General features: G+C 42.2%; 1 protein-coding gene across 1 annotated transcript in view; it reads right to left on the bottom strand.

Annotated features, from left to right (window-relative positions):
* Positions 1–20,395, bottom strand: part of ikbkg (inhibitor of nuclear factor kappa B kinase regulatory subunit gamma) — a 42,836-nt gene that overhangs the window by 10,934 nt on the left and 11,507 nt on the right. The window contains 6 exon segments of the mRNA XM_084332711.1: positions 3,557–3,660; positions 10,037–10,139; positions 13,173–13,234; positions 13,906–14,085; positions 15,983–16,081; positions 19,595–19,669. Coding sequence (XP_084188837.1) covers positions 3,557–3,660; positions 10,037–10,139; positions 13,173–13,234; positions 13,906–14,085; positions 15,983–16,081; positions 19,595–19,669 — 623 coding nt within the window.

The raw sequence follows: 20,395 nt of genomic DNA, 5'->3' as shown, positions 1-20,395 counted from the left end.
CATCCAATTCAACCCTCCCCTGTCACGAACGCTGTTTCTTGCCTCCCACAAGCCGGCTGCAATGTGGACTAAGTCATACATAGCACAAGTCCCCTCCGGTACTTGAGGTAACAGCAGTCGCATCTTTTCACCTGCGCAGCTCGATCTCTCAGTGTCGAGGAGTAACGCGTGGGAGGCTCACGCTGCCCCCGACACTTCCTGATTCTACTGCGCAGGCGCACCAACCGACTTGTAGGAGTCGCTTGTTCACAACGTTCGATCCCCACCCTTCAGTTTTCCCTCCCCGTAATACGGCCAATGTGTATTACTGCGGACGACCAGCCAAACTGAAAAACAATGTGGAGAGCTGGATTCGAACACGCGAATCCTAGCGTCTCCACACTGGTGGCGAGTGCCTTGCCCACTACACCACCTAGCCGCCCACGTCGCAAACTAATCTTGTTGGCAGTTGTCTATTATCTCTCCTCCCTGTGTCTCTGCCTGCTGTGCTCTCCTCTCTTCCCCTCCCTCCCACACACACACACACTCACTCACTCACTCACACACACACAGACACGGGTGCTGCGCTGCCACAGACAGCTCTGCTCTCATAATGGACAGAACGAAATGTTCAAAAGTCTGGGTCTATTTTACTAAAGTCGATGCTGACAACGCTCGTTGCCACAAGTGCAACAAGACATTTGCAGTAATGTATAAGCGCTGGTACTTGTCAATGTGGCTGGCGGGGAGATAACGTTAGCTCCGAGTAGAGTAATGGCTGACAATCCGGAGGTAAATAAACGAACGAGAGCTTCTGATTGGTGGTAAGAAGAAGAGGTGGGTGCAAGCCGTGGGACGTAATTGGCAGATCGACTGTCTGTCTCCGAATGTAACGTGACTACGTCACAGGCAAGAAGGGGAGCGCTGGATTTGTGAAAAACTCCCTGTTCCTAAACCACACGCTATCAGTTTTACCACAGTACTGGCAAAACGGGAGGAGGCTATAATAAAAACAAGCGCCCTTCATCCAAATCCACCCACACCGGATTTCTTTTAACCAAAAAATATGTTATCGGAGCTATCAATAACGTTATCGAGTTTATCGGGATGACGTCATAATTGCTGATATCGGCCTAATTATCGTGCATCCCTACTTTAGACCGTATTTTAGTATGAATATGTGAATGAAAAAGTATAACGTTGCTACACCCTGAACAATATATATAGGACATTGAATGGGCCATAATAATGTCAATTTAGCAATACAATTTAAAAAGTTATAGCCCTGCAAAGAAGGGGAACTTCTCCATAGACAAATAGAGCTGGCTAGGGATGGTAAATTATGAATTTAACCATGGCGATCAAAGTGTTAATTACCTGAAATTATTCCGTTTTTTGGGGGGGGGGGGGGGGGGGGGGGAACCCTGCATATATCGGTATCGGTTGATATTGGTATCGGAAATTAAGAGTTGGATAATATCGGTATCGGTAAAAAAGCAAATATCGAGCATCCCAATAAAGTAATAATAATAAATTGGATTTGAAGAGAGAAGCGCCTTTCTCAGACTCAAGGACACTGTACAAGGAGAGAGGAGCTATATAAAAGTATGTGTATAGTAACAACAGGAAAAAAACAAATAAGATAAAAAAAAGGAAGCAAGGTGCTGTCCAATTGGATGAAGTGGTAACAAGAAAATTAACAAAAACAAAAAACAAAAACAAACAAACAAACAACAAAAACAACGGGATCTGTGGCAACTCATTCTGCGCCAATGACGAAAAAAGTCGGGTTAACTCGCCATGCGTTGAGTGCCAATCACGGGTTTTAATCGTTATTTCTTTTATTAGCTATATCCATTCATTTTCATCCATCCAGCCTGATGTTATCATTGGGAATGGGTCTGAGCTTGCAAAGGGCAAATACCGCTGCCTACGCCTTCCAGCCGGTATTGCACTCCATTTGAAACGATGTAGTTTGTTTTCTGGGCCGAGCTGAGCCGTGCGGGCAGGGTTTAAATACTCCGGCGAGGCAAGCGCTTACAACGATACATCTACGAGGCTGCTCCCCCCCCCCCCCCTCGTTCATATGCAATGCCGGAGAACGTGGGACGGACCTCCGTGACCAGTACTTGGAATGGTGATCAGATAATTGGATAGTTTTTTTTGCATTACATCAGAGACAAGGTAAGGACACTATATATCCAATCTTGCGTTGATCTGATCTTTTTTTCTCCCGCGATCGAAGCTGTCTGTGTGGACTGTGTGTGGGTTGTTTACCGTTGGTGGCGGTGGGGGGGTCCAAGCCCCATTTCATTCTTGCATGAGGAAGGATAATAACGATAATCTAGCGTTGATTTCAGGAAGATTCGATAATCAGGCGAAAAATTACAACGTGATAACTGGATTTCACTAAAGGGCTATTATCGCGTCTTTTCCTGAGATTACTAAGAATCACCCAAACTATACTCATATTCAAAATGGTATAAAACGTAAATGTACGGATGAAAAAACAATCCGCTTTTTGCATGTTGACCAGAAGCAACTCACTGACAATCGACGGTGTTATTAGATAGCTATACTATTTCATATATTTTAAGCACTCGCAAGTGTGGCAGTCTCCCCATTGACTTACAGCGATGGTGTTCTACCCAGAAGGTAAACAGCGACCCCTGGCGCTGAATGAGTTAAAAGAAAAGAGTCAGGGGGTGGGCTACTTGGGAGCAGGGCCGTGTTGCGTTAAGGCAAGTGTGAACAGGTGTATTTTTAGGTGGGTTTTGAAGAGGTTGATGGTGTCAGAGCCTCGGATGGAGGGGGAGAGGGAGTTCCACAGCCTGGGGGCAGCTACAGCAAAAGCTCGGTCTCCCAGTGTGGAACGCCTGGTGCGGGGGATGGTGAGGAGGTCGGAGTTAGAGTAGCGGAGGCCTCGTGCTGGAGTGTAGGGGTGGAGTAGGTTGGTCAGGTAGGAAGGGGCCAACCCGTGCAGGGATTTGTAGGTGAGGAGGAGGATCTTGTAGGGGATTCGGTAGTTGACGGGGAGCCAGTGGAGTTTTTGCAGGGTGGGGGTGATGTGCTGCCAGGGTTTGGTGCGCATGAGGACCCTCGCAGCAGAGTTTTGGGCGTACTGTAAGCGATCCAGAACCTTCTTGGAAGCACCAAGAAGGATTCCGTTACAGTAGTCGAGGCGGGAAGTGATGAAGGCGTGAATGAGTGTTTCCGCTGATGTGTCGGAGAGTGAGGGGCGGCGGCGGGAAATGGTTCTGAGGTGGAAGAAGGCGGACCTGGTGACAGACTTGACGTGAGGGTGAAATGAGAGGGTTGAGTCCAGTATTACGCCCAGGTTCCTTAACCTCCGTGGAGGGGCAGATGGAGTAGCCATCCACGGAGCAAGACACTTAACCCCTAATTGCTCCCGATGAGCAGGTTGGCACCTTGCATGGTCGCCTCCGCCGTCGGTGAGTGAATGTGTGAGTGAATGGGTCAAATGTGAGTAACAAATTGTAAAAAGCGCTTTGGATAAAAGCGCTATATAAAAAAGCAGCCATTTACCATTCATTCATTCATTCAATTGCAGACTCACTTGTCGTCCAGTATTTTGCGTTCATGCTCGCTCTTCTCCAGGCAGCTGTGTTTCTCCTTCAGCTCTCCTAACAGAGACGTGGCCTGAGCCTTCAGGGACTCCAGCTGGAGACACACAGTCACACATTACAGTTACACTACATTACAGTTACATTACAGTTACATTACAGTTACACTACATTACATTAACATTACAGTTACATTACAGTTACATTACATTAACATTACAGTTACATTACATTAACATTACAGTTACATTACAGTTACATTAACATTACAGTTACATTACAGTTACATTACATTACATTAACATTACAGTTACATTACATTACATTAACATTAGTTACATTACATTACAGTTACACTACATTACATTAACATTAGTTACATTACATTACATTAACATTACAGTTACATTACAGTTACATTACAGTTACATTACAGTTACATCACATTTACAATACATTACATTAACAGACATTTACATTTGCATTTACATCACATTTCAATTTACATTACATTTCAATTTACATTACAGTTACATTACAGTTACATCACATTTACAATACATTACATTTACATTAACAGACATTTACATTTGCATTTACATCACATTTCAATTTACATTAAATTTCAATTTACATTACATGTACATTTCATTGCCACACATATTAGCTGACGCTTATATCCAAAGCGACCTACAGGTTCTGTACAAGTCAGCAGGAAGGGTACAACTCTGGCAGCAGATGGTCAGTAAGATTGTTCGTCAAACAGTGTTGAACTTGAGTGCTACAGACTTGAATGCATAGTGGTACTATAGATACATTAGCATAGTAGGTAGTAGTATAGACCTATTAGCATAGTAGGTAGTAGTATAGACATATTAGCATAGTAGGTAGTAGTATAGACCTATTAGCATAGTAGGTAGTAGTATAGACCTATTAGCATAGTAGGTAGTAGTATAGACACATTAGCATAGTAGGTAGTAGTATAGACACATTAGCATAGTAGGTAGTAGTATAGACACATTAGCATAGTAGGTAGTAGTATAGACACATTAGCATAGTAGGTAGTAGTATAGACACATTAGCATAGTAGGTAGTAGTATAGACATATTAGCATAGTAGGTAGTAGTATAGAACTATTAGCATAGTAGGTAGTAGTATAGACATATTAGCATAGTAGGTAGTAGTATAGACCTATTAGCATAGTAGGTAGTAGTATAGAACTATTAGCATAGTAGGTAGTAGTATAGACCTATTAGCATAGTAGGTAGTAGTATAGACATATTAGCATAGTAGGTAGTAGTATAGACATATTAGCATAGTAGGTAGTAGTATAGAACTATTAGCATAGTAGATAGTAGTATAGACTTATTAGCATAGTAGGTAGTAGTATAGAACTATTAGCATAGTAGATAGTAGTATAGACTTATTAGCATAGTAGGTAGTAGTATAGAACTATTAGCATAGTAGGTAGTAGTATAGACCTATTAGCATAGTAGGTAGTAGTATAGACATATTAGCATAGTAGGTAGTAGTATAGAACTGTTAGCATAGTAGATAGTAGTATAGACTTATTAGCATAGTAGGTAGTAGTATAGAACTATTAGCATAGTAGATAGTAGTATAGACTTATTAGCATAGTAGGTAGTAGTATAGACATATTAGCATAGTAGGTAGTAGTATAGACCTATTAGCATAGTAGGTAGTAGTATAGAACTATTAGCATAGTAGATAGTAGTATAGACTTATTAGCATAGTAGGTAGTAGTATAGAACTATTCGCATAGTAGATAGTAGTATAGACTTATTAGTAGGGCTGGGCGATATGGCCTAAATATGATATCACGATATTTTCTGACCTTTCGGCGATACACGATACACATCACGATGTTTTTCTTTTTTACCCCAAACAATTCATTATGAGGCTTACCAAGACAGTATTTGAGTTTGCAAGCTAACATTAAAGACAAAATAAAATACCCATGCATTTAGCATTTTTATATTAGATTTAGATTATTAGATTATATATTGCATATGAGATATTATATGATTTAGATATGAAATATGATGAATTGAAAATGGGGGACCCTGATGTAAACAAGACTAAAGTCTTTCTCTGGTCTGCATCCCCTTAACAATTGTATGTATTGAGCTGTACTGTACCCATTCTGCAATATGTTAAAGTTTTAAATCAATCAATCAATAAATAGCATTTTAATGAAACTACTGTATATATGTATGTCTCTAAATGTTTTGATGAATTGAAAATGGAGGACCCTTATGTAAAAAAGCCGAAAGTCTTTTTCTGGTCTTCATCCTCCTGTACTGTATTGTACCCATTCTGCAACCTTTTAATACAGTTTTCATTCATTCATTCTGACGGAAACATAATCATTTTGATTGACAGTCGAGTCTGCCAATGACGTCACACCGCTTGCACCCGCCCTGCTGTTCTTAGCACCAATCGGCAAGCGTTATGACTTCCTGAATGTCCCGTGTGCTGAAGTGAACACTGAACATCAACAAAGCTACTAACGTTAGCTCCCCGCGGCCGTCGAGTAGGAGACCAGTGCTTCACAGGATGCTAAATGAGGCATAATGATTTTACTACAACGAATGTTATAATAAAAGCCTTTCCATACATCTGTCTGATTGAAAACTTTATTAACAGACCGCGGAATGGGCATATCTCAGCACAGGCTGAGATATGAACGAGTAACGTGTGGTCAGATTGACGCGACACAATCCTTTTGGGCAAAACATCACGATATCCACGATACGTTGAAAAAGTGTATCGTTAATGAACTGTACCCGATATTTATATAATATCGTCATATCGCCCAGCCCTACTTATTAGCATAGTAGGTAGTAGTATAGAACTATTAGCATAGTAGGTAGTAGTATAGACCTATTAGCATAGTAGGTAGTAGTATAGACATATTAGCATAGTAGGTAGTAGTATAGAACTATTAGCATAGTAGATAGTAGTATAGACTTATTAGCATAGTAGGTAGTAGTATAGAACTATTAGCATAGTAGATAGTAGTATAGACTTATTAGCATAGTAGGTAGTAGTATAGAACTATTAGCATAGTAGGTAGTAGTATAGACTTATTAGCATAGTAGGTAGTAGTATAGAACTATTAGCATAGTAGGTAGTATTATAGACATATTAGCATAGTAGGTAGTAGTATAGGGATAGTAGCATAGTAGGTAGTAGTATAGGGATAGTAGCAAAGTACATAATAATAATAATAAAAGACAGAAAAAGTCACAGTGCTGGTTTAATATAGCCTTGAAAAATGAAAAAGGATTTTAAGAATCAACACATTTAATGCAATTCCCAAGTAATAAAACGGTAAACTGTAAACTCTTAACAAAATAATCTTGTGTGATTCGTGTGTGATTTCATGCTCCAATTTGTGTCCCAGGTAGCGGACTCTACGTTCTCTCGGAAGATAAACCATGCTGCATTCATTCGGAATGACCTATTCCAAATGCTATTTATAGGGTTTGACAATAATTACACTCATGTCTCTATTTTACAATTAACTATAATTAATTATGAGTCCGATTCCGAACATGTCGGTGTTGAAACTCTAATGCATGAAAGCTTATTCCGCCTGTTCTATTCCTATTCTACCGTTTGGTGCCATGTACGCACGGTCTCAAGCACACGTTCATATCGATCAATCCCACACTTTGGTTAGAAATGATCGTATGCACGGTTTACGCAGCATTGATAGATGAGGCCCATGTCTCTCCAGGTCAGAACGCCATGTCTTCAGTGGATGCACCCCGATCACCTGCATTTAAGTGATATTTTAATTAAATAAAATTAGGCCTGAATGGGTAACGCTCACCAATAAGCCATCAGTCTTCAACAGCCCCTCCCTGGAGACCAAGGCCCACAGAACTGTTCTGCACAATGAATGAGTCGTGCGTTCCTCCCGGCCACCAGCAATGGCATTTATCAGCCAAATGCGCATCGCAGATTATCTGTACATTGACCGAGTGGAATCCCTTTCTATTCACATAACTGAATTTGTTGATTGATGGAGCTTTGACAGCTACATGGGTTCAGTCTATTGCCAAAATGTGCCGATAGTTGACAACCCCCCCCCCCCCCCCCCCCCAATGCAGAAATAATCATATAAAAATAAAATATTTTTTGTATCATTCCATTTGGGCTGTGGGGTGCTTAATGTCTGAAAGAGCCGACGGAAGGCTTCTTGTGCTCTGCGAAAGCATGCAATTGGTCCACTGATGGATACATCTTGATATTTGTCTAGTCTAGTGTGTTCATTAGACGGGTGAAATCCTCTGTGCCCGTTTTCTTAGGCAGTTAGCCTCGCTGGTATGCATGCCATTAGCGTTAGCCACGCTTCTAGACCGCTTTGCTTTTGGAAAGAATGATCCAAAAAATATATATATACTGTATATATATATATATATATTAGAATTTCTTATTTTCTTTTGCATTCGACTAAGAGGTTGGCAGTCGACTACGGCTCCTTTCGATCGATTAGTCGACTAGTCGAGGTCAGCCCTAGAATAGTCTAGTTCAGTGTTTCTCAACTAGTGGGTCGCGACCCAAAAGGGGGTCGCGGGGCCATTTTGAGTGGGTCGCGCATGTGTGTAAAAAAATAAATAAATAAAAAAAATAAAAATAAAAAATACTTTACTACCTATCTTAACCCATTCTCTGCCGGAGCTTATATCCATCCTTGTAGCCTCTCTGCCAGCATTATTTGTCTATGGAGATGTTCACCTTCTTTGCAGGGCTATAACTTTTTAAATTGTATTGCTAAATTGACATTACTATGGCCCATTCAACATCAATTATCTATCGTTCAGGATGTAGGAACGTTTTACTTTTTCATTCACACATTCATACAATAATACGGTCTAGAGTATAAATATGTTTTTATCGTTTTCTGCAGTATTTCATAGAACATGAGATATAGCCATAAATGCATATATTAGATCATCAAATGCAGTTTGATACCGATTGACGCCAGATAAAAAATGTCAACTGTACATGGTCCTAGACGTGTTGACTGATCATCTGCGGTTGGGGGGGGGGGGGGGTCGTTTATAATTCCGTGGCCGACGTTAAATCATTTATGTAGTATGGGTCTCCTCTTACCGTTGGGTGATGAGCGTGGAGCAAAAAGATCGCTATTATGGGATGTTGATCTAGGTGATCCAGTTCCGGTTTGTATAATACTAATACACGTCCAATCATGTTGTTTATCGAGTTATGGCAACGGATCGATATGCACGGTGTCTGGATAGAGTCCCGCGAGCGATAGCGAGTGGCCGGACGGAATAGGGGACGGACTAAGCACTTCCGGCCACTTCCGGTTTTGGCAACTCGCCGATCGGCCACCAGGTGGCGATATTGAAGCGTTGCAGAGTTGAGCGGAGTCCTACAACACCAGCAAAGACTCCGTGGGTGAAATGTGAATACCATGACGAAAATATGAAATATTGATCTCAAAGACACCGTAACCCGTCATTGGCAGATTAAGCATGGCGAGGAATGACGTGTAAACACGTCATCGGCGGAGAAAGGGTTAAGTGGCTTCTCAGCTCTGGTCCAGCTGAAGACAAAGCAGAGGAACAGATTGGACATTGAGCACAACCTCAGAGTTGCTTTGTCTACCATCACCCCAGACTTTGAGACTCTTGTCAGGAGCAAACAACATCGCCAGTTATCCCATTAGTTCCCTGGGATGTTAAGCTAGGAAGTCTGCTAAGAAGCATATATTATTTTATTTATTATTATTATTTTATTTCATTGTGTTTTTAGCCCTAGCTGCACTTTTGTTGCAACCCCAGTTATCCCATGAGTTCCCCCAAACTTAGGTCTGTTATGTTAAGCTAAGAAATCTGCTAAGAAGCATATTAATTATTATTATTTAATTTCATTCGGTTTTTAGCCCTAGTTGCACTTTTGTTGCACTTTTTTGTGTTTATTTCATGTTTTTAACGGTGCATGAAAGCTTGTGTATTACTGCAAAAAAAGAATTGTAATAAATCATAGTGGTTCAAAAATTTGGGTCGCGACTTAATGACTAAGGAAAATGTTGGGTCCCGAGGCTAGACCAGTTGAGAACCACTGATTTAGATTACATTAGATTCGATTAAAATGTATTGTCATCATGCAGCACAAGTACAGTACCATGAAAAGAAGTTTGGCATCAAACCAGAGTGCAAATGTAACAGTAAAGTGCAACAGTAATATACAATGTACAGGTGATTAAACTGGGTATAAAAGACATGAATGAGTACTACTGAGTAATAGTGCTAATCAGATGTATGTACAGAGATGTAGTATTAATATGTACAGTGATACAGGTATAAACACCCTATGGTATGGTATGGTAGTACTGAAGCAACAGATGTGATTGGAGGATCATGAAAAGAGGGCGGGGCTTGAGATATGTCAATAGTGTTCTACACAGAACAGACCTGGGTGCAGTCCTTCTCCTTCTGTTTCAGCAGAGCTTCGGTTCTGTCCCGCTGGGCCGAGCTCTTCTGCAGGTAATCCAGCTTCTCCTCCAGCTCCCGGTACCTACGGTACCACAGAACCCACAGAACCCACAGGTTTACACCTGGCTGCCAGCCACCTGGAGTCTAACGTCCCATAATAACCCTGGAGGAGTTAGAGAACTGTGACAAATGTTCATCTAGAGCACAAGAGCAGGGGTTCCCAAGGTTTTCAGGCCGCGAACCCCTAAATAACGGTGTCAGAGAGCCGCGACCCCCACAAAAAAAACGAAAAAATGAGGCATAGACATAACAGTATTTTTCACCATTAGTATTCAGTTTTTTTCGTATTGTATTTCGTTTACTTCGTTCTATTGTGCTTATCTTAGTTCATATGATATTTCATTTTACTCCACCTCTTTATGGTATTATCCGTCTGTCCGCTAATGTCGCACCGAAAAACGACCAAAGCAAATTCCTTGTATGTGAAAACTACTTGGCAATAAAGACCTCTCTGATTCTGATTCTGATTAATTTCTCCATCACCGCAAATTAATATTGCCGCGGGGGGGGGGGGGGGGGGGGGGCATAATAATCCCACGGGACAATGCATTGGGAACTTGTTTCGCATGACGAGACATACCCCTGTGAATATTATTGCGTGGATCGGAATACGGGCGTGTGCGTGTGGGAGCTTGCGCAAAATAAATCACGCATATGCTTCCACGTCGCACCGGCTCGCACCAGATCACAACACACTGGTGAACAGCGTGCAATGCCAGTCTTTCCACTAACAAAGACACCAGATGTTGTCACAGTGGCAACATGGCAGTGCCGTGGCAAAGTTGAATACAATATTTAAATAATAAATAAGATTGCATGGACTGCAACACTGGATTGCATGCTTGGACTGAAACACTGTCTTTTAAGGTTCGGTCGCTTGATTACGGGGACTTTTTTTTTTAAACCGTTCAAAGAAGGGCTTGGAGGTGAGTTTGTTATAGACATCTTCACTGTGTTCACACTCGGTTAATTTTCCTCCATAAATGCATCAAGCTCTGGAAATCTACTCCAGCGATCGAGTTATCTCGTGAACGCTTGTATTTTATCATTGAGCAACAGGATGGTTGCGTTTTCACCTTGTAGTGACATATTAAGTGCATTAATTTTAGCAAATATGCTAGACAAATATGCTAGCCCTGTTATCCAGTCGGGATCGGAGAGAGGTGAGCAGCGAGCTGGGACGCATTCTCCGTCAGAAACAAGCGCGCCTCATCCCGCAGCTCAAACAGGTGTTACGCACACCGCATGACATGCATTGTGTAGGACAAAGGATATGATTTATTATCAGCATTTTATGTCTTATTATTTTACATTTCAAAAGCATTTCTTTACCAGTTTAATGTATTTTAATTGTTTTAATACATTTTAATCAAATTGTTTTAGATAAAGAGACAGAGACAGATAAAGAGAGAGACAGACAGAGACAGATAAAGAGACAGATAGAGACAGATAAAGAGAGAGAGACATATAGAGATAAAGAGAGACAGATAAAGAGAGAGACAGATAGACAGATAAAGAGAGAGACAGATAAAGAGAGACAGATAGAGACAGATAAAGAGAGAGACAGATAGAGGCAGATAAAGAGAGACAGATAAAGAGAGACAGATAGAGACAGATAAAGAGAGAGACAGATAGAGACAGATAAAGAGACAGACAGATAAAGAGAGACAGATAGAGACAGATAAAGAGAGAGACAGATAGAGGCAGATAAAGAGAGACAGATAAAGAGAGACAGATAGACAGATAAAGAGAGACAGATAGAGACAGATAAAGAGACAGACAGATAAAGAGAGACAGATAAAGAGAGACAGATAAAGAGAGACAGATAGACAGATAAAGAGACAGACAGATAAAGAGAGACAGATAAAGAGAGACAGATAAAGAGAGACAGATAAAGAGAGACAGATAGACAGATAAAGAGACAGACAGATAAAGAGAGACAGATAAAGAGAGACAGATAGACAGATAAAGAGACAGACAGATAAAGAGAGACAGATAGAGACAGATAGAGACAGATAAAGAGACAGACAGATAAAGAGAGACAGATAGAGACAGATAAAGAGACAGACAGATAAAGAGACAGACAGATAAAGAGAGACAGATAAAGAGAGACAGATAAAGAGAGACAGATAAAGAGAGACAGATAAAGAGACAGATAAAGAGAGACAGATAAAGAGAGAGACAGATAGAGACATAAAGAGAGAGACAGATAAGAGACAGATAAAGAGAGAGACAGATAAAGAGAGACAGATAGACAGATAAAGAGAGACAGATAAAGAGAGACAGATAAAGAGACAGATAATAGATGAAGAGACAGACAGACAGACAGACAGACAGACAGACAGACAGACAGACAGGCAGACAGACAGACACACACAGACACAACGACAGACAGACAGACAGACAGACAGGCAGACAGACAGACAGACAGACAGACAGACAGACAGACAGACAGACAGACACAGGCAGGCAGGCAGGCAGGCAGGCAGGCAGACAGACAGACAGACAGACAGACACACAGGCAGACAGACCTTCCCTGTGTGGCCTGTAGCTGCTCTGTGAGTTTAGCCAGGCTGGAAGCAGCAGGAAGGAGAGAGAGAAAGCAGGAGGAAACACCCCCAGAGTCAGTAAACAGGGGATTCAAACAGAACAGCTCCAGAGTCAGTAAACAGGGGATTCAAACAGAACAGCTCCAGAGTCAGTAAACAGGGGATTCAAACAGAACAGCTCCAGAGTCAGTAAACAGGGGATTCAAACAGAACAGCTCCAGAGTCAGTAAACAGGGGATTCAAACAGAACATCTCCAGAGTCAGTAAACAGGGGATTCAAACAGAACAGCTCCAGAGTCAGTAAACAGGGGATTCAAACAGAACATGCTAGTTGAGAGAATAGGAGTCAGTTATATCCATATCACACGGATGACAAAAACACACCTCGTTGCTATGGCTGCATGTTGCATTAATAAAGAAAAGCAGAGGTATATATAATATCAAAGGCGGATTAGTCCGGTTAGTGCAAGTAGTGCCATCTGTGGAAACAGGAAGTGATGTCATACCTTTCGGAGGAGTGCTGTGGGTCCGAGCGGTGCAGGACGACCTCCTCGGTCACACTGCAGGCCTGGAAACACACAGTGTGATCATCAGCCTGATGACGGGGAGTCGCACTCATTTCACTCATTCGTTAACAAATTCATTATAAAATAATATGGCAGCTGTTTTTTCGCTGTACCAAAGGAAAGGACCAGATATATATAGAACACTAGATAGCTTAAGGCGGAGTCACCAGCGTCGCTGAACCGCCGCCATCTTGCCCCAGTCAGCCTTGAGTGAGGGTGAGTGATCTGCACAGACAAAAATACTCATAACTCGCTGAAATATTGACGGATTTACAAACGGTTTGGTTTATTACAAGCATTATTAACATGGCTATGATTCAAGCGGTTTGAAAAAAAAACATCTTTAAAAAAAAATGTATAAGTATGAAGTATCATAACTACATCTTTGATGTTTATAGCAAACCAACCAGTTTGAAAATCGGTAAAGAATTGAGCAATCTATGGTTATTTAAATAGTACATAGCACCATAGACATTAATGTTATCAGTAGCTGAGCTGCCTGGGGCAAGATGGCCGCCCTACGACGACGTCGCTCTCCATTGGCCGGCAGCGCGGGTAAGCTATCTAGTGTTCTATATATATCTATGCATGACGCACCCTGAACAAGGAGGGTCCAATCAAGAACCAAGTTGGCCCTCAGCTCGTCGATAGAGGAGCACGGCGTCAACTCTACCTGAGCCAGTTTGGCCGTCAGCTTCTCGATGGAGCAACGCATCAACTCTTTCTGCTTCCCTCCTTCTTCCCTCTCTTTCTCCAGCTCTTCGTTCCTCCTCCTCAGGTCCCTCATCCCTTCTTCCATCTTTTCTTTGTGGCTCTTCAGCAGCTGCAGGAACTCGTTGGCGCCATCAGCGGGCTGGAAAAGGAAAGAGAGAGAAAGAGCGGGAAGACAGGCCACCGCCACGAGAGGAGTAACGTTAGAGCAGCTACACCCGACAGAGTGGAGACAGACAGACACACAGACAGACAGGAGAGACGTAACGTTAGAGCAGCTACACCCGACAGAGTGGAGACAGACAGACACACAGACAGACAGGAGAGACGTAACGTTAGAGCAGCTACACCTGACAGAGTGGAGACAGACAGACACACAGACAGACACACAGACAGACAGGAGAGACGTAACGTTAGAGCAGCTACACCTGACAGAGTGGAGACAGACAGACAGACAGACAGGAGAGGAGTAACGTTAGAGCAGCTACACCTGACAGAGTGGAGACAGACAGACAGGAGAGGAGTAACGTTAGAGCAGCTACGGATACACTCGTCACTCAAATGCTAGTTTTATCGTCCAATTATGGCACGTTCTGAAGCTTTGTCCCGCCTTGAGACCGGGTGGGTCAGACCGCACGCACCCTGCGGAGGAGCGGGCGGGTTTGAATATTTATTTTAATTTTTTGTATCCTCTCTTTCTCCGTTTTTTCTCCCCGTCCCAATTTAGTCGTTGTGCCAATTCCCCCCCTCCCCTACCTGGTTGTTGTGCGCATGTTCCTCCTACTGGTCGGTACAAGGGAACCCTTGTACAGGTTAAATATGTCAGTGAATACCGGGGCCAGTTGGTCGGCACAGACTTTTGGGACGCGGCCGGGGATACCGTCCGGTCCTGCTGCCTTCCTGATATTCACTTTCTTAAAAGGTCCTCCTCAGTTCATTCACTTTCTTAACACTTTGAGTGCCAGCGACGTGTATTGTCGTCTTATCATGCCCCCCGTTGAGTGCCGACGACGCGAATTGTCGTTTTATTTTTTTATTAGCGATCTGAATTCATATTTCATCAACCGAGTCTCCCGTTGGTACAGCAGACCCTCTAGGAGCTCAGATGGGAAAATACCGCCCCCTATCGTCTATCCCTGTGTAACTGCAGGCCATTCGATTATACTGGTGGATGTGTGGTGGATCTGTGTGGGGGGAGCCTACTGGTTCCACTATGCTGGCGAGCCGTCTGATCAAGAGGGAAGTGATCGCGAGATGGAAATATATATGGAATATATATTTACAGCAGCCAATAATCAATCACTAAACGTGATCGATATTTGGAATGGCGATCAGGAATTGGAATAATCTTTTTGGAGAACATCTGATCTAAGGTAAGGAATCTATGTTACCAGTTTGGGGTAATCGGAGCTGTTTTGACCTATATCTCAGCGTGTCCCATATGTGTGTATGTGTGTGTGTGTGTGTGTGCGTGCGTGTGTGATGTTGAGGAAATGAGTACACATATACTATCGATAATCTAGCGTTTATTTGAAAACTATTCATAAATAGGCCAACAAATGACAACGTGTCTAGTGTATTCGAGAATATTCCAATAAATGCCGTTTATGGGGGAATCTTTCTATTTTCCGGAAATTTTCGAGAGAACGATAGCTTTTCGAAATGCTATAAAAAGGATATGAACTGATTAAAAAACAATCTGTTTCGACAATGTTGAGATTCATTCGTAGCTAAGAACAGGATTTACGAACGCAGAAAGGAGGATAATGGTGGACACATTTGTAATATGATCCGATAGCATCAGATTATTTTTACAATTATATCAAAGAAATTACACTTAATTGACATGTGTAACCGCAGTCAAAGAGATGTCCAGGAGGACAAGAGACCGGGAAAAAAGAGGAAAGTATAAAAGAGACAAAGTGGGGACCAAAAGCAACCAATAATGAGAGTCAGGATCGGGGGAAGAAGAATCAAGGTACAGACTGAAGAGGCAGGGAGCTGATTGGTGGGAATGGGGATTTAGTGGGCGGGCTCACCTGACTGTTCTCCATGCCCCTCCCCCGCTCCCAGACCCCCATTAGTGAGGTGGGAGAAGAGGAGGAGCTACTGATGGAGCTAGGCACACTGACATCACCCTAGACAAGACCAAGGAAGAGTTAACCAATCAGAACTACCTGCCTCACACTATAGTCTACCCAGAGAACTCTGTATGATAGCATGTACAATAGTGCTGTATATACCGTATATATACATTTCTATTTACAGTACACACACACACACACACACACACACACACACACACACACACACACACACACACACACACACACACACACACACACACACACACACACACACACACACACACACACACACACACACACACACACACACACACACACACACACACACACACACACACACACACACACACACACACACACACACACACACACACACACACACACACACACACACACAGTCTGCTACTTGAGCAGGCGTGCTGTGCCTTAGAGAGGTGTGTAATTTATGATTGCCCCAGCAAGCCAAACAAGCGCACGCACACACATCCTGCACGCTAACTGTACTGTGGGACTGGAGTGCTGATGCTTCTTGGAGGCTTGCTGTATGTGGTCCTCCAGTGTCCCATGTCTGTATGAGTACCTCCTGGGGCCCTGGTGGTCCTCCAGTGTCCCATGTCTGTATGAGTACCTCCTGGGGCCCTGGTGGTCCTCCAGTGTCCCATGTCTGTATGAGTACCTCCTGGGGCCCTGGTGGTCCTCCAGTGTCCCATGTCTGTATGAGTACCTCCTGGGGCCCTGGTGGTCCTCCAGTGTCCCATGTCTGTATGAGTACCTCCTGGGGCCCTGGTGGTCCTCCAGTGTCCCATGTCTGTATGAGTACCTCCTGGGGCCCTGGTGGTCCTCCAGTGTCCCATGTCTGTATGAGTACCTCCTGGGGCCCTGGTGGTCCTCCAGTGTCCCATGTCTGTATGAGTACCTCCTGGGGCCCTGGTGGTCCTCCAGTGTCCCATGTCTGTATGAGTACCTCCTGGGGCCCTGGTGGTCCTCCAGTGTCCCATGTCTGTATGAGTACCTCCTGGGGCCCTGGTGGTCCTCCAGTGTCCCATGTCTGTATGAGTACCTCCTGGGGCCCTGGTGGTCCTCCAGTGTCCCATGTCTGTATGAGTACCTCCTGGGGCCCTGGTGGTCCTCCAGTGTCCCATGTCTGTATGAGTACCTCCTGGGGCCCTGGTGGTCCTCCGGTGTCCCATGTCTGTATGAGTACCTCCTGGGGCCCTGGTGGTCCTCCGGTGTCCCATGTCTGTATGAGTACCTCCTGGGGCCCTGGTGGTCCTCCGGTGTCCCATGTCTGTATGAGTACCTCCTGGGGCCCTGGTGGTCCGCCGGTGTCCCATGTCTTATTGAAAACAGACCACCACCAACCCTGTCACTCGTATCGCTGCTGTTCGACTAACACCTTCTTCAAAAGGGTAAACTTTTCATAGTATATTGGATATTGTACGGTAACTCAGTTACTCTATTCTGCATCGAACATTGTACATATGTATATACTGAACACTGTGTCTACGTACGTGACTTCTATTTTTACTTCTATTTTTACATACTATACTATTTAATTTAATTTTATACTTATCTTTTGTCTAGCACAGTCTCTGGAGCGTAACAGAAAGAAGCATTTTGTATAAAAGTATTCTGTACTTCTGTATGACAACTATTAAAGAAACTTGAAACTATACTAGTGCTGTCAGGCGATAATTTTTTTTTGGAAGGATTTGTAATTAATTAATCTAATTAATCGCATTTTTTATCGCATAACCATTTTAGGCCTGATATTCTATATTCTATAATCATATTTCAAATTGCATGTGTCCGGATGGCAGAATTCAGTGCTGTATCTACAAAACCTTCTGTTTAATCATCTTCCCTTTATTCATTTGCTTAGATTTTTTCAGGTCTGGTCAATTTTAGCATGGTGTTATTCACAGTCAAAGATAAAAAATAAATAAAAAAATTTAATTGATATTCTCATTTGTTTCATTACAATTTACTCAAGCCTAGTAACAGACACAGTATTTCTGACACTGGGAATACATTCCCTGAGATCCATAGATGTCCCTAGAATCAGATACCCAAGAACAAGCTAATGGACCATTAAAAAAAAAAAAAAAAATCTTATGGAATGAATGAGATAAAAGAAATCTATCCAATATGTCTGCATAGGCAATCATAATAATCATAACTACCTACATCATACTATAGTCTACCCATAGAACTCTGTATGATAGCATGTACAATAGTGCTGTATATACCGTATATATACATTTATATTTACAGCATATAATATATATATCCATATCTGTCTCAATACAAATGCATATAATCCTTCTATATACCTACTTACTTATACACCTGCATATAACCCAGACAACTCTGCATGATAGCATGTACAATAATGCTGTATATTAGGGCTGTCCCGGACTAAGGATTTGGATGGTCGACTAGGATTGGCCAAAAGTTGCCGTTAGTCAACTATTGGTCGACTAAAAAAATATATATATATATAATATTTTTATTTTTTTATTTTATTTTACATTTTTTATCATTCCATTTGGGCTGTGGGGGGTGCTTAATGTCTGAAGGAGTCGACTGAAGGCTTCTTGTCCTCTGCAAAAGCATGCAATTGGTCCACTGATGGATACATCTTGATATTTGTCTAGTCTAGTGTGTTCATTAGATGGGTGAAATCCTCTTTCAGTGCCTCTGTGCCTGTTTTCGTAGGCAGTTAGCCTCTGGTATGCGTGCCATTAGCGTTAGCCACACTTCTATGCCTATTTTCTTTTTTTTTAAATGATAAAAAAATTATTTAAATTTTTTTTAAATTATATTCGACTAAGAGGTTGGCCAGTCGACTACGGCCCCTTTCGACCGATTAGTCGACTAATCGATTAATAGGGGTCAGCCCTATATATATTTATTCTTACCGTATATACAGTATAAATGTATCCACATCCGTCTGTACATACCGGCATATAATCCATTTCACATATCTGTAGATACTATATCTATATCTGTACATATCGCTTACTAGTTACACTGCTGGCCAGCCAGTATGACTTACTACTAGGGGTGTAAAGGTACATGTATCCATACCGAACAAGTTTCAGTGTATACCATACCGTACCGTACGGCTGTGTAGTGTACCGAACGAATACAACATACGGTATGTTAACCACTAACGACCGCCCACCGGGGGCTGTTTTTTTTCACAATCTAATATACCGTTACACCCCTACTTACTATACCATAGTGTATTCATACCTGTATCACTGTACATATTAATAATAATACTACAACTCTATACATACATCTGATTAGCACTATTACTCAGTAGTACTCATTTATATATTTTATACCCAGATTAACCACCTGTACATTGTATATTATTACTGTTGCACTTTACCGTTACATTTGCACTCTGGTTGGAGGCCAAACTTATTTTCGTCGTACTGTACTTGTGCTGCGTGACGACACTACATTTGAATCTAATCTAATCTAACATGAATACACCGATGCCACCTGAAGCTACCCCCTTCGCCCACATGACCACAGAGAGGTGTGACTCACCAGGCTGCGTGGTGGCATCGTCTGCGTGTGCTGGTTGATCTCATCGACCCTCTTCCTCTCACGCTGATCCAGAGTCTGTGAGAAACACAACAGGGATTGCATTTAAAGGGGAACTATTTTACTATTTCTACTATTGGGCACTTTTACACAATTCCTGTGAGTCTATGGAACACCTCTGTAATTTTATTTTTATTTTTTTCATTGTTTTGTATTTCTAATCAAGTCCTCAAAAACAGCATTTTTCTACCTCAAGATCTTAAGCCGTTTTGAGCCTGGGCTCCAAGCACTGTGTGCAGCTCATCATGTACCTGATGCCACATTATCATGCAGCGGTGTCTCTCTGACATCACAAATCAGCACATTTTCAGATGACTCAGTTCAGTGAGGGTGAATATTGTGAGAGGAGAATTGGAAGAATGCGCCAATATGAGAATTAGAGACATAGATCATATTAATATAAGTTCACATAGCTAGGAAACAATGCTAAACACTAAAAAAGGCCATTTATAAGATAGTTCCCCTTTAAGAGGTGTGTGTGTGTGTGTGTGTGTGTGTGTGTGTGTGTGTGTGTGTGTGTGTGTGTGTGTGTGTTTTTGTCACGTGTAAACTGCACAGAATATATAGTTAGGGTACCTCGTGTATACTGCACCTTGGGTATACTGTTTACTTTGACTCTATACTCATAGTATATATATATATTCAGATTCAAATTCTATGTTATTTTTTTTTTATTTTTTTTTAACCTTTTTCTCCCTCCTTTTTCCTCCGATTTTCTCCCATCCCAATGTTAGTCGTTATGCC

The sequence above is a fragment of the Notolepis coatsorum genome (genome assembly GCF_963971535.1).
Source record: "Notolepis coatsorum genome assembly, chromosome: 17".
NCBI classification, from domain to species: Eukaryota; Metazoa; Chordata; class Actinopteri; order Aulopiformes; family Paralepididae; genus Notolepis; species Notolepis coatsorum.
This window is presented reverse-complemented; position numbering and strand designations above follow the sequence as displayed.